Source organism: Lineus longissimus, chromosome 7 (assembly GCF_910592395.1).
Source record: "Lineus longissimus chromosome 7, tnLinLong1.2, whole genome shotgun sequence".
In the NCBI taxonomy this organism is placed as follows: Eukaryota; Metazoa; Nemertea; class Pilidiophora; order Heteronemertea; family Lineidae; genus Lineus; species Lineus longissimus.
The window spans coordinates 6,908,667-6,927,697 of NC_088314.1; the positions used below are offsets into that span (position 1 = coordinate 6,908,667).

Sequence of the window (19,031 nt, forward strand, 5' to 3'; positions counted from 1 at the left end):
CAGAACGGAAAGATGGAAATTTCATGAATACAGAAACTAAGTAGTGAAATGAAATGCAAATTACCTGAAAAGGATGACATATGACATACAGATATGTTTCAACTGTATCTATTTTTATGCTACTTTGAGACCTTATCCCGACATATACCAATATTAATTGGACATTTACACAAGACTGTTTATAGAAATACATATTTCGAACAGACTTTACATCTCATCAAAATAAGTTTCAAAATGACCACTTAGACATGTAAGACCGGTGGAAATAAGGCTGATTTTAACCGCTAAACCAAATTTCTGTAAGAGCAATGCTGATGCAAAAAAGCATTTCCATATAAAATTTGCAAAGGCCTAAAATATTGAAAAAGATTTGTACTTCTCCAAATGAGATATCACTGCCACATAAATTATAAGCAAAAACCTTTTTGAAGAAAAAAATAATTTAGGCAGTGTCCATGAAAATACTGAGACCTTAAAAGTTGAAACTCTAGAAAGTTAGAAAGTATTGAACCCAGAATCCTTCAGACATGTGCACAACAAGCAAGTGGTGAAGTGTTGGAAAGATTTTGAGGTGCATAACAAGAATTGGCATTCGCAGGGCGAGGGATCCCGACTACCATAGTTTCATACCAGCGTATCCTTCCAATCTGATATGTTTTTAAAGATGGAGGACCAACATGAGGATGGGATTACACAGCAACAGTCAACACAGTGAACGTGGTAGGGACTCTCACAACCTCTGTTAGAACACGGCCACGAGACAGGACCCCACATTGATTTTCTCGTGTGATCTGGTGACCTGGGAGACAGACACTCAAGCTGTATTCTCATTGTAGTTTCATCTTGTTATGCAACCCAAAAGCAAATGTGTCAGGCAAATCAAATTATTGTATCAAATGATTCAAACATATCCGGTGTAAATGGTAAAAAATATATCTGATTTAACTCATTTTTGTTACAGCTACAGGGGCGGTCAGGCAAAGAGCCTCGATGGACCAATTGAACTGCAATTTAAGCAAAATGATTGGTCCATCAATTCAAAGATCTTTGCATGACTGCTTTTTATTCGACACGAATTCTCCATATTTTCTTACGTGTACACCCTCTTGCTTTATAAATCATTTCAAATCCATTTGATACTAAGATATTTTTCAAATTGGCACACAGACTTACAGCCATTTATACAAGGCATCGGCAGGGCTGTTGCCCATTGAACTGGATCGGACATGGCCAGGCCTAAGATAAAAATATAATGATGATTTACTGATCAGAAAAAAAGCTTGGGCAAAGACTGGACCCTGGCGGACAAACAAAATTTGACAGATTTCAAAACCATTTTATTACTGTACCTGAAATTCAACGAAAGACCTTCTCCATGGAGGGTTGACAAGTATATGTTCTTTGCAGACAAGTGCAATCATAAGACTTATTTATACAAGGATGGAGTGACAGAGTGTTGGTGAGTTACATTATGATAATTATATTTAATGCACTTTGACAAGTTTGTGTCGGAATTCTCTTTCCAAAGTCGTTGATTCTGAAATCTGTCAATCTTGTTGGTCTAGTTCTTTCGCGCCTTTGACATGGACGGACGATAACAGATATACGCTGCAAACTCAAGCAAGTGATGGGGTTATAAAGGGTGACACAGAACCAATGCATGTGCATGAGCTATCTACCTACATCAGCAGCCAAAAGGTACCAAAATGTCAAGAAGTAACATCCCTAATTGCTGTGTGCAATTTCCGAACAATACAACTTCTGGAAATCTGCCTGCTTACACACTTCACTCAGATAGTTTAGAAAGGGGGAATTGTCTTTTTTGGGATGCAAGAATGGGCTGAAAATCTCTGTTGAGATAAGGTTTTTAGGATGAGGAGTGGATTGCCTAGGGATGTGGCCAAAACTGGTGGACAGGAATCATGCAGGACAGGACTTTTATATCAGGAGAAGTCGGAAGAAGTACCCCCTTCAGAAATATCCCAGCAAAACTGGGTCTAAACGAGTGTCCGCCATCATTGCAAGCATCAAGGGATGTTACTTTCGGACAGCACTGTTAAGACATGCACGGACTGGTGCTAGATATCAAGGCAATCTCATTGAATTTGATGCAAGGTATGCAAGATCATGCATTAGTAGGCTTTTTATTCAATATCAGATAAAATCGGTTAAGGCTAGATTTTCCGTTATTTTTTGTATTTCCAATTTCCTGTGTTCTGTGAAGTCATTTTCACCATCAGCGGCAAGTCCACTTCCCCATTGATGTTGATCATCACATGGCTTTCCAGGAAGAGGTCTACTGTCAATACTTTTCGAAATCATCTGAATCCTTCAACTTGTGGAATGTCCTTAACAGGTAAAGAAGTTTGAAGAGATAGACCTATAAGTATTGATACATATACTTTTGTTATTTGGGCCCTTAGAACTATTTCTACAATAGTGGCTACGAGACAACTATTAAGGGAGAATGATGAGTAGTGTGATTGGAGGAAGACAACATGCACATACTTTGTTTTCTGGTGCAGGGTATGGACAATATAAACCTTGATGACAGCCAGTTGCATGATATTTGTTTCTAAGTATGCTACGAGAGGAATGCTTCCCAGTAGAAGGGCAGCAAGACCTATATCGCCTTTGGCACGTTTTTTTACATCTTTTTCCAAGCTCGGTAAAGCCGAGATCTGCTGGATTCGTATGGTGCCTTTTCAAGAGTAGGCAAAAGACTCCACCACAAGAGCAACACGAGTAGGTTGTGATGAACTCATAAGGCCAATGACCCTTATCTGGGCCACTAATTTTTGACCTAATGGAAGGTAAAGAATGATGCGATTCAAGTTGTTAGACATTGTTCAGAAATGCACATTAACACTTGTCAAAGCTCACCAGCACCTTTGTCTCAACATCAGAGTAGCCTTTTTTAATCACTGCTCAGAAATTAAGGGATAACCTGACACAACTGGCTGTCCATGTCACCACACCCCAAGAAGTACATCCGCAATGGGCGCACCCCGCCACAAGCATGTCATGCATCACATGACTTACTTAACATTCTCGGGTCTCATTGGCTGTTGGTGTACACCTGGTCCGGCGCTAGAATCCTGGCGGCCATTGACACAATAATGTGCCAAGGCGCCTGCACTTGTTGTTTTGCTGGAAATTAAATACAGTTATGAATTACACTTCTCCCTGCTTGTGATGATACTTGAAGTGTGAATATTCGTTGACTGGCCAAGTACTGTAAGCAAATCTTGACAACAAATAACAAGACAAAATTGAATTCTTCGAAAAAATAGCTGAAAATCAAGAAAAAAATGAGTGGGGTCCCTGGATGTGGCAACATTCAGGGAGTCGCTAAGGAGGCAAGTTTTGGGGAGGTCACATGTGTCCGCCAAGGTCGATACTCATGCATTAGACAAGTTAGACGTTTTCGATTGATTGATTATTTTATTCAACTTCACTGGTAACTAATTTCTTAAAAATTTCTATAAGAATCCAAAAAGATATAGTGGTGAAATATATAATGTAGAAGAAGAGGTTGAGATAGGAGAGAAAGGAAGGATGAGCCACATTTTGGAAGGAAGAAAATAAGAATAGAAAGGGGGCATATAGCCATGCGATTTCTTTAATTCTCTAAGAATGTCTTCCCTGTGACCAAGGACACATAGTTTAAGTTTCGAAGCGCACATAGTTTTAGCTCACTGAGATTAACAGTGTGCTATAGCTTTAGCGAGCAAAAGAATTGCAGTATCAAAAGCAGTAAGGAGATGTTAGGAGAATTTTAAGAGAAGTTAAAATGACTAATTCTCAAATGAGAGTTTGATTTTATCAACCCCATCACCCTGAATTTCGACAATATTGAACATACCACATTTTGGCATGAGGAGTTTAATGGCTCATATAATTAACAATGTTAACCCTTTCACCCTACGATTCGAAGAAAGGGGGAAAGCGAGAGCAACACTAGAGTAAATGTACCCTTAAACCTGTCATGATGAATCAACCTAGCTAAGTATCATTAGTATAAGAGACTACAAGTATAACTGCTGGACATAACCCCATCGTGAAGAAATGGGAATGGGTTGTAAGAGTTCAGTTTGGCTGAAGAACAACAGAGACCTGATTGCAGAACATCATGGGCACGAGTCCCATTCACTACAACATACTTTGGTAGATAAACCAAACAGCGACAGAAGTCCAAGCCACAATCTGATGATACCAAAGGCATACCTCCACCACAACCCATTGGTGTTTCCAAGGGACTCCAGCGGTGACCAGTGTAACTAGTGTTTCTTGAAGTTATGAAACACTGAGATCCAATGCTTTAATAAACATGTGGCATTCGTGTACCGGTGAAGTTTAAAAGTAGCAACCAGTGAACTTCCAGCGGAGGACAGGAGGCCATTGGTAACGGACGATGTTCTGGTCGCAGCCAGTGGTGTACCAGTGGAGATCCAGTGGTCAGGTTGTGGTGAAGAAAAGAGCAACAACCACACAACAACATATGGACAGTTTTCTTTATTGGCATGGAGGGTTAACGACAGGTGGATCGGAAAGCCATTGATGAACCAAAAAAAACTGGGGATCACGTGGGCCAGGTGTTAAACTGGGATCAAGCAAACCAAGTTTTAAACTGGGGATCAGGTAGGTCACATTTTAACTGGGGATCACTCAGGCCAGGGTGTAGGGCTAAACTTGGGTTGTACAGAGTGAAAGGGTTAACATAAGCTTACCTGATAGGGCGGGTTAAATTAGCTACGTCACATCTAAGTCAAACATAATGGAAATTCTAAGGTTAGTGCAAACTACTTTTGAAAAAATAAAATGGTGAAGTGAGACTACTATTGTAGGAAAGGGAATTCTGGATTAGTATCATTGGTCAAGCTGCATAAAATATAGTTCTGTAGTCTTAGACTTCAATTTCCTGTCATCTCTGACATTTCGATAAAATTTACATAAAAAAAGCTTATTCTCTTAAAGAGGGACAATCTCGGAGGAGTTAACTTCTCTATCACAGGGTTACAACAACTCCAGCTAATACCCACCTCATAGAATTGACCGGCTTGCACATCTGCTGGATACGAGCGACCACCAGGTCCGATATCAATTTGCGGTCCTCCTCCTGTGATTCTCCTAGTAATGTCATTGAAGAATCGTTCACCTGTGATAGGGAACAATTTTTGTTAAAGCCTTGAAATTTTCTACAAACCTGGTATCTTTAACATGTTTTTGTAGTCCCATACACGTGTAAGCAAAATTTGGTATGGTTAGTTGCATAGAGAAGGTTCTTCAACATCCATTAAATTGGTCATCTGATAAATCAACATCACGACGTCCAAAACCATCACGTCACACCGAGTTATAGTTTTTCTCTTTGGAAGTCCTCCAAGAACTACAAATTTATACCTCAATAATTGCTTCCTTCCCATCTTTTCCCATTATAGCTTCCACAGCCAAGACGTCCAAACCTCCAAACATCTGACAGCATTCATCAACCCAGAGTTTATATCTGAAAAGAAGACATATATGTTAGGCTCGATCTTGGAAGGGAAAACAACCAAAGTTTAAATTGTCATCAAAAACAAATTTGACAATTCTATTCATGTACCTTTCATTCATTGCTATCTGTTCCAACATGGCCGACCCAGTATTTGCTTTCCAGTTGCCAGAAATAGACTTCCGCCTGAAAATAAAAAGAAAATTATAATGCTAAAGTTTTGTAATGATTGACTCAAATGACAGAAAATGCATTCTGGGGTTTCTCTGCCTGAACTGGAGAAAAAGAGAGGCACAGGGCCCTTATTTTTCAGATTTTCATGGGAAAATATTTTGATTTTATTCTCTCCAAGATTTTTCTGAAAAGGGGTGGGGGGGGGGCTGGTCATGGGCAGCATGGGACAGCCCCCTCTTGGATCCGAAACAAAATAGATTCACATCTGAGGCGGATTGGCGTTTTTGGGACACTGAGTGTCTTTGCCAGAGCGAGTAAAATATCTTGGATATCTCAGTTCTCCTGCCCACCTTTTCCTCATTGCAGACCACTACCACACATATTTCAACTTACATGAAAGCTTTATAATTACTTCCGATCTTCTGTATATGGATGTCATATTTGCCATCAATGTAGGGTTCAGTCGTTGAATAATGATTGGTGACGGCTACCACGCTGGCGATGTCTTGGAAATCGTAATGGTTGTTACATTTGACCTGAAAAATTTCAAAATTAAAAATGAATTGAAACAAATGAACTAACCTATTCAGTGTAGATGTTTTGAAGGTGATGGATAGTTGATGTCATCTTGGAAAAAAAGCGACGAACATGAAAATGTGAATATTCCATGTATTAAGAAGTAGTTACCTTCCCCATTCCTTGATGTGCATGTCCAATTTTCACCACAACTGGAAACTTCGGAGTTGTCAACTGCAATGGAATGTCAGAAGATTAGCTAAAATATCAACAGATTGTTTCAAATGATACATGTAGTTGGTTAAACAGATCCTAGCTTTAATGTTTGACAACCCAGCTCAGAGTCACGACACCAAATGCATTGTTCATGCAGATCCTCCAAGGATGTCCCTCACTAAGTTATTCTGTCACTCAGAATGGCATAAGATGGCAGCCTCGGCACTGAAATTTCAGTAGCCCCTGTAGTGGCATGGAACCTAGTGTTACAGAATGAGGATATCCAACTATAAGCCTACTATAGGTCTAAAGCCCAGCTGTCCCCTTGGCCCCCTCAAGAACTCTGGTGAAGACTTGGTGGCCTGGGACCAAGCCAAAATGGAAGAACCAGATACATGTAGGCCTGACACCCAAAAAAAGTGGAAATTGAAAACAAAATTGAGATGTAGGCGGCCCATTTTCTTGTCATATCCAATATTCACTTGTGCTTTATAACTGCACTGAGGTGAAAGTGACACTGAGCCGGTACGTCAATCAATACCTACATAACGAACAAAAAATATGCCTAAGCCTATGCAAAGCCTATGCAAGGTTTACAACAGCAGTGGCTGGTCCACTGTCTTCCTGTTAATGTGATTTGCTCCTATTGATGAGAACTGTGTTGAAAATTCCTGATTAGTTCTAACAGGGGAAAAGGGGCACAATTTCGTATAATTCGTGTAATCAGTACTTACATAAGGGAGAAATGTACAACAGACATGTCGCCGTGGCAACAACAACAACATAAACTTGCGGTGAAAAACAGCCAAACTGAAAAAAGTGATGAAATTGTCAAGGAAGTGAAAGTTCACCGCAAAAACAGAAAAAATTATCACGTCAAAAGACAAGTGTAACTTCTACAAGAAAATGTGCAAAAAATAAAATTGATAGCTTGTATATTGCATAAATTTGTATCCATTTGAATGATAGGAAAAATTTTCTCGGGTTCCTGCTCTACAGATCTGAAAATTATTGCAACTGTAATTTAACACATTGACATGTTTGAAGTCATCCAAACAATTTTTTCTTGAAAACACAAATCAGTGACTTGAAAGTCTGCTGAAAACGTACAATATTTATGCCTGATTATGTGTTTGAAAGACAAAAACAATGTACACAAATAAACTGCACCTTTAAGTGTGTTTCAGCATTCCCTGTATATGATGGATATTCTGCAGTAGTGGTTTGGTAGAATAGGTCTTTGAAACTTATCAACTAATTTGCAAAAGAAGTGTCCAATGATTGATGAAATTGGTGACACTTATCCTAACCATAATGATAATAATCAGCTATAATCAGATTCTGATGACTAATAAGCTAATCATGATGAGGAGAGTTCAGCCTATCTTCGTCAGTCAGTTGGTCACAATTAAGTGACCTTTAGGTGGGCTACTTATGAACAAAAGGTTATTAGTTTCTCATCAAAACTTCTGACTCAACACCAAATGGAAGCCGATTTCAAAATATTGCAAAATATTTGCCACGGCTGAAATATCGAAAGTACATTCTCCATAAATCTAACCACATTTTAATGCTTCAATTCATCCTTTCAATCAACCAATCAAAAACCACTCTATTAATATTTTACGCCTGCATTCACACCAATTCCTGCGAGAGGCGATCTAGAATCACCATCAGTGAAAACATCGTAAAATTGGCCCATACAAAGCGAGTTTTATGCTAATGCTACATGCGCATTATTACCATGGTGACTATAGGTACTATCAACTTAGTACTATGCTGTGACGCTAACTGCGCTATAGACTCTTGATGTTTCCGTTGGAGTCAATTGTAGAATATTAGCATCACTATACCTGTCTGGGGGATGAAGCAAGCTAGATAAGTGATAGGACCCCTGTACTTCATGAAAACAGGTGAAACTTGGAATAAATCAGTGATAAGTCATATTGGAGATCGGAACTGATCTCGAAGGAAGAACTTTACAACTGGAACGCCAATCAAGGTAAGACTTTAAATAAGTTGAATATTTTTCATTTGTTTGACATTCTGAAAGGAGTAGGCAAGTTTAAAGCAACATAAATAAGCTGTCAGCTGTCCAGTCACTTTCCCCACTTCAGTGTTCCTTTTGACCATCATAATGCACAGAAAATGGAAAAATTGAACAACCGACAACATTTTCAGGCAAGGTTTGACATCATGACATCATTGAGTTGCTCATGAAGACCTTGATATCATGACGACACTGGCAATGATGTAAGCATCGTACTATCAGAGAGATAAAGTCAGAATTAAGATTGACTGACCAATTGCTTTCGTTTGCCTCAGCAATATCATGTCAATTGATGTACACGCATGTAGTCTTTCAACATCCAGAGAAATTCATCTTGTAACTGGTGTTGTCTGCATTCGATTGCCCACAAACCCAAAGGGTTAACCTCATCACATTAGCAGCAACCTGACCACACATTTCATCAAACCGCATGATTTGTTATTGCGGTGGCACCTACATATTTCAACAATTTCTTCCCACACCTTGTAGCCTCCCACCAGATTCAAGCTCTCGTTTGTACTGGTACCTTAACATTTCCAAGCCAACCTATTGATAGTACCTTTCCGAACATTGATAATTTCTTCGAAGAGGAAAATGTGTTACCCAAGCAGCTTCTATGTAAAAATTCGTTCATTCTAACACATGAAAAGAAAACTGTTAAAAATCTGACCTTCAAAATAAATGTTTGTCTACCAAGCACTAAAACATGAGTATAGAGTATGAAGCCCAAATAGTGATCAAGACCAAAGGTCACACTGCTAAATATCAAACATTGGGCTACACGTAATTTTGTACATAAGTCAATATTTATACTTCAAAACATATTGCACTAATGATCTTGGCACAACCAGGAACAGGAATTCTGCCAATTCCTGCCAAGGGCTGACGACACAATATAGGGCTTTAAAATTGTGATTTTGACATTCCAAACTCAATTTTGAGGAGGGGAGCTACATGTAGGATATGATTTAAGACAAAGACAACTACTTGTAGTACTTTTGAACATTGCGTTGCAGAGACAGACACTGGAGAAGCTTTCCAGCAGAAGAAGAATATTGAACGCACTGAGGAATAATTAACGCAGCTTTGAATAGCTCTGCCAAAGTTGCGGCAAGGGAACAAAGGGGAGATTATTCAGGATTGACGTTTTTGTGAACAATCAAGGAACATGATATTGTCAATCAGGACACTTTTGTCAAGTTTGCTGATACTGTACGGCTTGGTGGTCTATGCAGAGAGTTGTTCATGCCAACAGTCCCATCCACAGGACCAATACTGCAAGGCTGATTTTGGTAAGTATTTTCTCTGTTTTCTTGTATTTTTGTCTTGAATATGGAAGGTGAAGTTGTCTGTGGTAGTGCCTTACACTCTTCGGCATGTAGCAAACAATAAGCCACATTACTACTGCCCAGGACATTAGATCTATATAGTTGTGGTAAAAATCAGCCTACTGCAGAGGTAAACTGCCCTAGTTGAATCAGGCCTTTCCTGATACTGACATTTTCACCTCAAAGAGCAAGATAAATATTGGTTATCGTGAGGCAGTAAAGATAAGATGCAGCCAAACAACATTGTGATTCATGCATGAGTTTCGTGCTGATCCTATCCAAGTAGATATTGGGAGACATTTCGGTGAGATATAAGATATTTTACATGGTATGTTAATGCCAAGAATTTTTCTCCACACTGGTTATAATTTTATTTGGGGCTACAATTGTACTACCAGTATACCCTATCATGGCATGGCCAAATCTCGCTTCGCAAATTAGTTAGAACAAACTGTGGGAATGTAAATTATTGGCAGATTTCACAGCACTACAGAAATCTGTTACAATAATTCAGGAGCCAGCATCCAAATAAAAACTAAGTTGCCAAATAAATCATTCATTTACCCGGATGAAAGTTTTGAGTCAGTCTGCTGATTCGTTAATTAGATCGTTATGAATCATAATAAATGAAAGTGAAACAATAAATTTATGGGCTAATTAGTGATACAATGTTTCTGATGGAAATTTAGTAGGTGTACAACTGCATAATGAATCAGGACAGAATAGTTTATATACCTATATACTGCACTTGTGATGCAGTTATGCAGCAAATTCTCTGCAACTTGGCATTTACAGTATTTGCCCATCAGTCTACACAATACTTTTGTTAGAAATTATAAAACCACAGGAAATTTTGCAGTTCGATTTTTAATTCTTAAACAAACTGACTTGGCCTGTAAAGCATGATTCCCACATCAAAGTTCCAATTGACAATCATAACACAGCATAACCAGGCACATGAAACTTCAACAAAACAAGCACTTTCTGGTTAGATGTAACATTTATACCGGTATCTCCTACATCAAAATCTGAGCAAATGTCATCCAGCAAGAGTTACCTAAAAAACATGTGTGTGTGAGTTTGGAGAGGGTCAACAAAATCTCCTATCCCTTGTGATTATTACCATGAATGCCCATCAGTTTTGATACATTAGTGCCAAGCTGTAGAGTATGATACTGTTCCGTGATTTGATGATATTTATCTTACCATGATGGCACGACTCCAGCGGGAATTATTGACGCCTAGATGCTTCAGATGATAGCAAGTAAAATGATGCTGATATTTACTTTATTTTAAAATTTTAAAATGCACTATGAAGAACTATCAAAAATCAATATGACTCTGTTAAATGATGAACGAGAAAATACAGCCTTATCTTATGGAACATTGTGCCTACTTTCCTGGCCGGTGCACCTGAAGTAAAATCTCATCTCATGCACAACATGTTTGCTGCCTCATTTCGACAAAAACAGTTTTCATTAAGACTGAAAAGCTAAAGACTTAATCACTTTATTACACAGCTGCCTCTGAAATGTCATGCAATACGTAGTACTGGCATATTGTACCTTTCCTGTTCTCAAGCACTGCACACCGCACACATCGAGATGTCAAGAACCTGTGTCGCTGCACTGCATTATTCACGTTACTATATTACATGCTTTAAGAGGCAAGTTTGTCACCAATGATGAATACTTTATCAACCAGCATTGAACGCAGTGATCGACCAAACCTCTGCTGTTTCAGAATTCGTTTAATTCTTGATCCTATAAAAACCATGCCTATCGAAACAACCTGTCATATTCGATTGGCTTCATCACTCTCACCCCACTCCCTCAATCATGTCAATACAACCAATATCAACTGATTAGCTTCGAGACTCGGTCGTGTTCAACACACCATGATGATGCATCTACTGGTAGAATTTGATTTACGCCTGGATGATTCAGATATAAAGGCATGACAATCGCTAAGACACCGATATGGAAAAGTTAAAATGATGCACCAAGATTATACATCGATAACAACAGTACATAATTGTTAAACAAAATGTTGCACATGGCAAGCAATGTTACTTATGGGCATGACAGTTGATGCGTTCTTGTCCATTTCAGTAATCAAAGCAAGAGTGAAGGGAAATGAAAAGCTCTACACTAAATACCTTGGCAAGAATTATGAAACAGGGGAGAAGATCTCGTACAGGCGGCCGTACCAGCAGAGATACACCGTGAAGATCATGAAGATTTACAAGGTAAGTTAATTCTAGTAACCTACTCTTAAGTTTCGAGTTATCCAGAAATTTTCATGAATCCATGTACTTGTAACCATAACAAAAGCAGAATCAAATGTTCGATATTTTCACCTAGGATTTTTTCACAATTAAGAGATATATCAGTATTTCAAACCTCGAGATCGGACAACTGTTTCTTTCTGGTAGACAAGGGGTTGCCTGCAGATGTTTCAAAAAGTGCCTTCCATTGCAGGGTGAAGATGTCTTAAAGAATGTCAGCAAGCAACATCTCATCACAGCACTGAATGGAGCAATGTGTGGAGTCAGTCTACAGCAAGGAACGAAATATGTTATCATGGGTGAGCTTTGTATTGTCATGTTTATATGGGCAGATGATCCAAATGACGATGCTTTATTAAATTTTAGAAAAATAAAATGGCATGTTGAAAGTATAAGAACTCAATCTTCAAGATTTTGGCTATGCTCAGCAGATGAGCTATCACCTTCCCTGCATTTTTAGTGCCACAGCATGGGTTTTTAATTCTTCCAAGCAGCTTCCAATTGGATTGACTTTATTGTATGCAAAGACAAAGCTGCAGGTCATTTGATTGACTCTATTGTATGCAAAGACAAAGCTACAGGTCATTTGGATTGACTCTATTGTATGCAAAGACAAAGCTACAGGTCATTTGGATTGACTCTATTGTATCCAAAGATAAAAGCTGCAGGGCATTTGAATTGACTATATTGTATGCAAAGACAAAGTTGCAGGACATTTGGATTGACTCTATTGTATGCAAAGACAAAGCTACAGGTAATTTGGATTGACTCTATTGTATGCAAAGACAAAGCTACAGGATATTTGGATTGACTCTATTGTATCCAAAGATAAAAGCTGCAGGGCATTTGAATTGACTATATTGTATGCAAAGACAAAGTTGCAGGACATTTGGATTGACTCTATTGTATGCAAAGACAAAGCTACAGGTCATTTGGATTGACTATATTGTATGCAAAGACAAGCTGCAGGACACTATCAATAATTCTTTATGTCAGCTCATTTCTATTCTCAAAAGGGTCAAAAACTATGTGGAGGTAAAAAACATATCTTTTTCTATATTCCTCCCAGGATCGATCGAAAAAGGGAAGATGCACACCGATCTATGCCAGTTTAACCAACGTTGGAGCAGCCTTAATGGAAGGGAGAGAAAGTCGTTAAATTCATATGGTAAACAATGCAAACAATGCGAGGTAAATACGACAGAAATTGTACATTGCCTTATTTCTGGGAACCGATCAGATTTTTTGAGCGGGTAAATGGCAAACAAAAGAATATGGTAAGAATTGCTCTTTCAGGTCAGGAATATATGCAGATTCCAGTTGAACCAAACCACCCACATGTATTATAAACTTTGCTCATCAAATACTAAAAGTCATTAACAGTTTTTCCAACCTTTCCAATGAGTTGGTTACAGTATTGGTGATTAACTGCCATTAGTGGTCAAATCTGTGGTAACAATGAGACATGGCTGCATGCTACCCTCACTAAATTACCAGTAATGATGATTATTTACAACAATGTGGGCACCTGACATTTCTGCAAACAGCGTGGGTTGATGAAAATGCCAAATACACACCAAAGTATGGGTACATGCATCGATACGTGACAATCCCGTACCCGGAGAGAACTCACTGATGATTTTAACTAATGCGGTTGGCCTTGTTAAAAAGACACCAGCAACATGTTATGCATGTATGACATCACTGTGTACAAAGCAGGTAGAATGTTCCTACCACAACTTGAATCATGGAGCTTGAAGGTGTGTATTAGAGCCTCAAAACCCATCAGGGCATCTACATGCAGACTCAGAATTCTCTCTTTGTCACCAAGAATGTTTTATGACCCACACTACATCTCAAATTGAAATGTTTGACGACACAATTATAACAACTTCCTCTCTCTCTCCTAGATACAAGTCTGCTATCGCACTGACTGCAAGGCCGACAATACCTCAAACATCTGCAGCTGGGACCAGCAACATTACGCCAGGGACTGTTATCTTAGCTCGGTCTGCACTAAACACGACAAGGATACCTGCCGATGGTCAAAGAATTCCTATTTCAGAGCTTGCTACAAGAAGAAGAAGCGTGCATACTTGTCCGAACCCTAAACAAGACGATTGGGTTGACACAGGACGTTCCAAAAAAAGTAATTGCCATCTTGTCAGGATAAGGGTACCCCTCGAACTGTTCCAATGAACCAGGCAGTGTACCCCATATGAAGCTGTTAGTTTTATGAGGGTCACTAAATTATCTAATTTTGCAGACATTTTGGAACTGAGAACGAATCAAGTTGAAATGCCTGTGTAACGTTTCGAAAACTATTACTATGGAGACACATCACCACTTTTTGAGGTAAATTAGTTAACAAACAATTAACATTCATAAATTATATTCAATTAAATTTTGCTTTTTGGTCCACCATGTATGTAACTTGCATTGCACTTTCAATGTCATTGATGTTGTCAATTGCATAAATAATGTTTTTTTTCTGATTTTGGAAGCTCTATGAATATGAGGACAGCTTCATATGCCCAAAATGCGACTTAACAACCCATTCTGATGTGATAGGTCACATTTAGCAAGAAATGGAATCAGACATGCATGCAGAATGCTTGATTCTTAGATTTGGTGTTTCATGCATGGCACCCCAGCTATTGAACATTTGATGTGACCAAATTCCAAATTTCTGAAGACTACAAAGTATTGCCATCTTTTGACAAACAAATTATTCTAGACTTTTAACAGAATCAGCTAATACCAAAGTTGGCAACCAAGGCGTGTACATTAAATCAATAAATTTTAGATTAGTTTCTGTACGACTGTGTAATTTTACCAATAAAGTATCTGATAACTATATCGTCTTGTTTTTCATACCTCACAACAGATTCTTTAGTGATGACCCATCCTTGCTCGGCACTAAGGTCAGTTACATGCTTGTCCTGCCACCCGCATCGCTGAGGCCGTTATTGAGTGAAAGGCCTTAAAGCTCAGGATGGTGATGACTAGGCAGAGGTCGCTTGGGGGCTACATCAGACAAACACCGATGCCCCTATCATTACCAACGGTACATGCCCCCGTAACATTTGGGTTGATTAATTATGACAAAAGAAAAAATAGAACCAAATCATGATGTGAGTTGCATAATATCACTGGCGTCAGATAGGGTATAAAGGAAGCGGAAATATCAAACAGTCGCAGAAGGACCTTTCGAGCTTCAACTGGTAAGTGTTTTATTCTACATAATGTTTCAGCTTCAGTTTTCTCTTGTCAATTTTCTCTTGTATTTTTATCAGTCACTAAGGCGTTTCCATTTAAGGATGGTATTTCCGCATCCTACCGAATTGGATTTAGATTTCCAACTTAAAAACATCGAGTTATTTTTTATAATGTTGAGAGGAATAGTCTTTTTTCTGTATGGGCAACCCAGGTCAATGAAAGGATTTAAGACCTTTTTGCTTTCCCAGGTTATTCTAGAAAACCTTCCAAGATGAACCAACTTATCACACTGGGATTATTGCTCATCCTCGCTGCAGCCATTGGTGAGGCATGTGACTGTCCTCCTACACATCCACAGGAGGAATTCTGTAATGCAGACTTTGGTAAGTAAACTGGTTTCCTCCTACTTCACTTAAATCATCCAATATGTTTTATAGAGCTGATAATGATGCTATTTGATGCTCAGCTTGATCACTATAGGCGTAGTACAAAATATTTTCTTCACTTGTTTTTTTTCTGCTCAAAATGAAAAAAACATCATCAGTCTAAGAAATATTTTGGCTTTGAAATTTTTCAGAATTTTGAACTTATGAATAAGTTCAACAATTTTGGCAGGAAAACCTAATCACGTATTTTGTCCCCGGATTTTCAACTTCACTAACGCGACCACCCCGGTAATGCAACCATTCAACCTCAGTCCCATGAGTGGTCGTGTCACCAGGGTTCCACTGTATACCAATTTCCTCCTTTTCTTCTTCAGTTATTAAGGCGCTCATACTAGGCAGGAAAGAGGAGGGGGAAGAGGAAAAAAAACCTCCAATGGAAAATGTAGAAGAGGAAATGGCATGGCCATCAATTCAAGGCGATTATGAATATTCTATCAAGATCACAGCGGTGTACAAGGTATGATCCTCTCAACTGTTAAATGTTCGTGATGCCATGTTTGGCTTTAAGAATGCCATGAATTTGGAGGAAGACTGAGGTCACATGGTCATTCAATTCTGAGTTGAAATAGAGGAGGAATCTGTGTTTTGAAAAGGCAATTTTTCCTCCCTTCTTTCCCCAAATTCTCATTATCCTGCAGTTTGCAGTGACTGAGTCAATCTCATATTCATGTCAGCTCCTGGGGTCCAAGAACAGTTGGATAACTGATGGTAGTGGCACTCTAACTTACACTTAGCAGACAGAAGCACTGCCTGTCTGTAATAGTGTTGAGCTACCTTATGAAAAGCTGTTGGGAGGGTAGATTCCTAGCACTATCTTTAGCGATAACCAAGTGCATGTTATCAGTAATTTTTTTAATTGACTAATAATAGAGAGTATGATGTTCGTCAGGTGCTACGCAGGAATAAATTGATATGAAATTTTACTTTTGCGTTGTCACACGAACAACTTTTTGGAGTTCAATTCCCATCCCTCTTGCAGTCGGATAATGCATTTAGCGCTCTAAATCAACCTGTCACTGTTTTGTTTCCAGAACAAGCGAACTGGTCGAAGATATGCTACACTTGATAAACTCTACAGTCCGATCAGCTCATCAATGTGTGGTCTAAAACTGACCATCGGTGAAAAATACATCATTCTGGGATCATTATCAGGTAAGAATGACAGTTGATCGGTTCAAAAATTGAGCACCTGAATAGATTACAAACAAGATTCTTATGTTATATTTGTACTCATACATATAGCTGGAACCTTTCATGCATTAAAAGTATTGATTCAAAACTTTACTGATTTTACAACTTTTTGTTCCACCACGCAACTATTTTTACGACTTAGCAGTGATACCGGCTTGAAAGAAAATGCATCAGATACCAAACTTTCCATTTAAAATCTACATGTAGGAACAGGTACAACTCTACATAAACTGCATCTTTCAGGATTGGACAACAAGGCTCACATTAATGCTTGTAGCTTGATAAGAAAATGGTCTAGTATGAAGAAGGCAGAGAGACAAAAGTTGCGGGAGTACAAAAAGGCTTGCAATGTTTGTGAGGTAAGGGTTTAACTTAGGGCATTGTACCAATGAAGTATAGGCACCCCCAAACATACTTGACACAAACTGGCCAACCAAAACAATTTCTAAGAGCGGAGGCTGGACATGGAGTCAGCTAATATATGCAATATCCGGAGAAGGCAAAAGCTATAGGGCATCAAATTAGTGTTCTTCATGTGACTAATATACACAGTTGGGGAAACAGATTGTCTTTGATTCAATATTGACATATTTCTTTAACACCAATGAATAGTTTGATGAAATGCGAGATAGGAGAGACCTCCTTTTGGCAACTTCGTGTTACCTCACCAACATCTCCTCTACCTAACTCCCGATGATACACTCGTTAAGGCAGTTTTACACCCAATTGATCAGCTCATCCAGGTTGCATGCTTGACTGCTAACTGATACATGTTACTGTCACATTACTGTGTCTTATTTAGGTCCAAAGCAACTGCTTTGCTTGGTGCAAGAAGAAGGAAAATGCCTGCCAGTACAACCCAATGCAATTCGAAGCTGACTATTGCCTTGAGAATCAAGTCTGCACCATGAATGAAGACGGAAAGTGCCAATTTGAGAATGAGAAATGTGCCAGACCAGAAGTTGAAGAGAAGGAAGAGATACCAGAAAAATTCACGCACGAAGAATTTGTATTTCCGTCTGCCAAAGTAGAAGAGAAAGAAGAGGCTGAAAACGAGGTTATGAAGGAATTAGAGGCTGCAAAAGAAGAGGTTGAAAAAGAAGAGTCTGAGGAAGGAAAGGCTGACGAAGAGTCTGTGGAAGGAGAGTCTGAAGAAGAGGCTGGTGAAGGGAAGGCTGTGGAAGAAGAGGTCGAGGAAGAAGAGGCTCTGGAAATGGTTGCTGAGGAAGAAGAGGCTCTGGCAGTGGTGGCTGAGGAAGAAGAGGCTCTGGAAATGGTGGCTGAGGAAGAAGAGGCTCTGGCAGTGGTGGCTGAGGAAGAAGAGGCTGAAGAAGAAGAGGCGGAGAAAGGAGAGGCGGAGACTGAGGCAAAAAAACCTGCTGAGGAAGTAAAGCCAGCTAAGCCTGCTGAGGAAATGAAACCTGCAAAACCTGCTGAGGAAATGAAACCTGCAAAACCTGCTGAGGAAATGAATCCTGAAAAACCTGCTGAGGAAAAGAAACCTGAGGAAGCAAAGACTACAAAACTGGCTAAGGAAGTTAGACCATAAAACCTGCCAAGGAAAAGGCATAAAATTAAAATAAAGACAATTCTTGAGAAAAATCAATGCATGTTTGCTGTGTGTTTGGCAATGTTTATTTCTTCAAGATGAAACTTTTAACATAGCATTTTTAGTACAAGTATGACATCATATTGATAGATGGCAGAAGTGTTCTCTCTGCATTCAGTCGTTACAATATGTTGCTTTATAGAAGTAAATAAAGTTACTGTATGTATTGTGAAAATCTCATATCTCAAAACTTTGTTCCTGGCCATGGACTAATCGAGGTGTTTTAGAACATCAGTCCTAAAGGTGTCACTCAAGGAATGTCCTGAATTTAAGGAGACTTCAGGAACATATCACTGATGTGACAGCCAAATATTGGTACCTGACACCTGTTATGCTTGTATTTGGTTTCCCCATCCTAGGACTCCATGACGTAAAGACTACAACCACAATCCACATGTAGTGTATCGAGGATCTTGTAAGTCAAGATGGGGCCTCCTACACATTAACATCAAGAGAGCTAGTACCGATCAGGACACAAGATGACATTGTGACAAGTGACCC

At 39.0% G+C, this 19,031-nt stretch overlaps 3 protein-coding genes across 10 annotated transcripts in view; 2 read left to right on the forward strand and 1 right to left on the reverse strand.

Annotated features, from left to right (window-relative positions):
- LOC135490776 (synapsin-like) overlaps positions 1–19,031 on the reverse strand; it is an 88,457-nt gene that overhangs the window by 9,731 nt on the left and 59,695 nt on the right. For 6 of the 7 annotated variants that reach the window (XM_064776258.1, XM_064776254.1, XM_064776253.1 and 3 more), the window contains 6 exons: positions 6,356–6,418; positions 6,062–6,204; positions 5,606–5,680; positions 5,404–5,506; positions 5,043–5,158; positions 3,043–3,150 (listed from right to left, as the gene is read on the reverse strand). In XM_064776258.1, coding sequence (XP_064632328.1) covers positions 3,043–3,150; positions 5,043–5,158; positions 5,404–5,506; positions 5,606–5,680; positions 6,062–6,204; positions 6,356–6,418 — 608 coding nt within the window. The remainder of the gene's footprint in view (positions 1–3,042; positions 3,151–5,042; positions 5,159–5,403; positions 5,507–5,605; positions 5,681–6,061; positions 6,205–6,355; positions 6,419–19,031) is intronic. The other variant, XM_064776260.1, reaches the window with a different exon arrangement.
- LOC135491132 (metalloproteinase inhibitor 3-like) lies at positions 8,005–14,922 on the forward strand. 2 transcript variants are annotated; one of them, XM_064776804.1, is made up of 6 exons: positions 8,005–8,402; positions 9,393–9,742; positions 11,890–12,026; positions 12,259–12,364; positions 13,135–13,256; positions 13,976–14,922. In XM_064776804.1, exons 2-6 carry the CDS (start codon positions 9,619–9,621, stop codon positions 14,174–14,176), a joined length of 690 nt encoding a protein of 229 aa, XP_064632874.1. In that variant the 5' UTR covers positions 8,005–8,402; positions 9,393–9,618; the 3' UTR covers positions 14,177–14,922. The 2 variants fall into 2 exon arrangements, with proteins under 2 accessions (XP_064632874.1, XP_064632875.1); XM_064776805.1 differs by having other exon boundaries at positions 9,467–9,742.
- LOC135491512 (myristoylated alanine-rich C-kinase substrate-like) lies at positions 15,276–18,732 on the forward strand. The gene is made up of 6 exons (XM_064777439.1): positions 15,276–15,289; positions 15,533–15,667; positions 16,045–16,187; positions 16,762–16,882; positions 17,165–17,280; positions 17,724–18,732. The coding sequence occupies exons 2-6, from the start codon at positions 15,556–15,558 to the stop codon at positions 18,468–18,470; spliced, it is 1,239 nt and encodes a 412-aa protein (XP_064633509.1). The 5' UTR covers positions 15,276–15,289; positions 15,533–15,555; the 3' UTR covers positions 18,471–18,732.

What these genes read in the sequence shown, in the direction of transcription:
- LOC135491132 (XM_064776804.1), top strand. Translation starts at nt 9,619, where the DNA reads ATGATATTGTCAATCAGGACACTTTTGTCAAGTTTGCTGATACTGTAC. An exon ending in ATACTGCAAGGCTGATTTTG is followed by an intron (nt 9,743 to 11,889) that starts GTAAGTATTTTC and finishes TGTCCATTTCAG; the next exon opens with TAATCAAAGCAAGAGTGAAG. An exon ending in AGATCATGAAGATTTACAAG is followed by an intron (nt 12,027 to 12,258) that starts GTAAGTTAATTC and finishes CTTCCATTGCAG; the next exon opens with GGTGAAGATGTCTTAAAGAA.
- LOC135491512 (XM_064777439.1), top strand. Translation starts at nt 15,556, where the DNA reads ATGAACCAACTTATCACACTGGGATTATTGCTCATCCTCGCTGCAGCC. An exon ending in ATTCTGTAATGCAGACTTTG is followed by an intron (nt 15,668 to 16,044) that starts GTAAGTAAACTG and finishes TTTCTTCTTCAG; the next exon opens with TTATTAAGGCGCTCATACTA. An exon ending in AGATCACAGCGGTGTACAAG is followed by an intron (nt 16,188 to 16,761) that starts GTATGATCCTCT and finishes TTTTGTTTCCAG; the next exon opens with AACAAGCGAACTGGTCGAAG.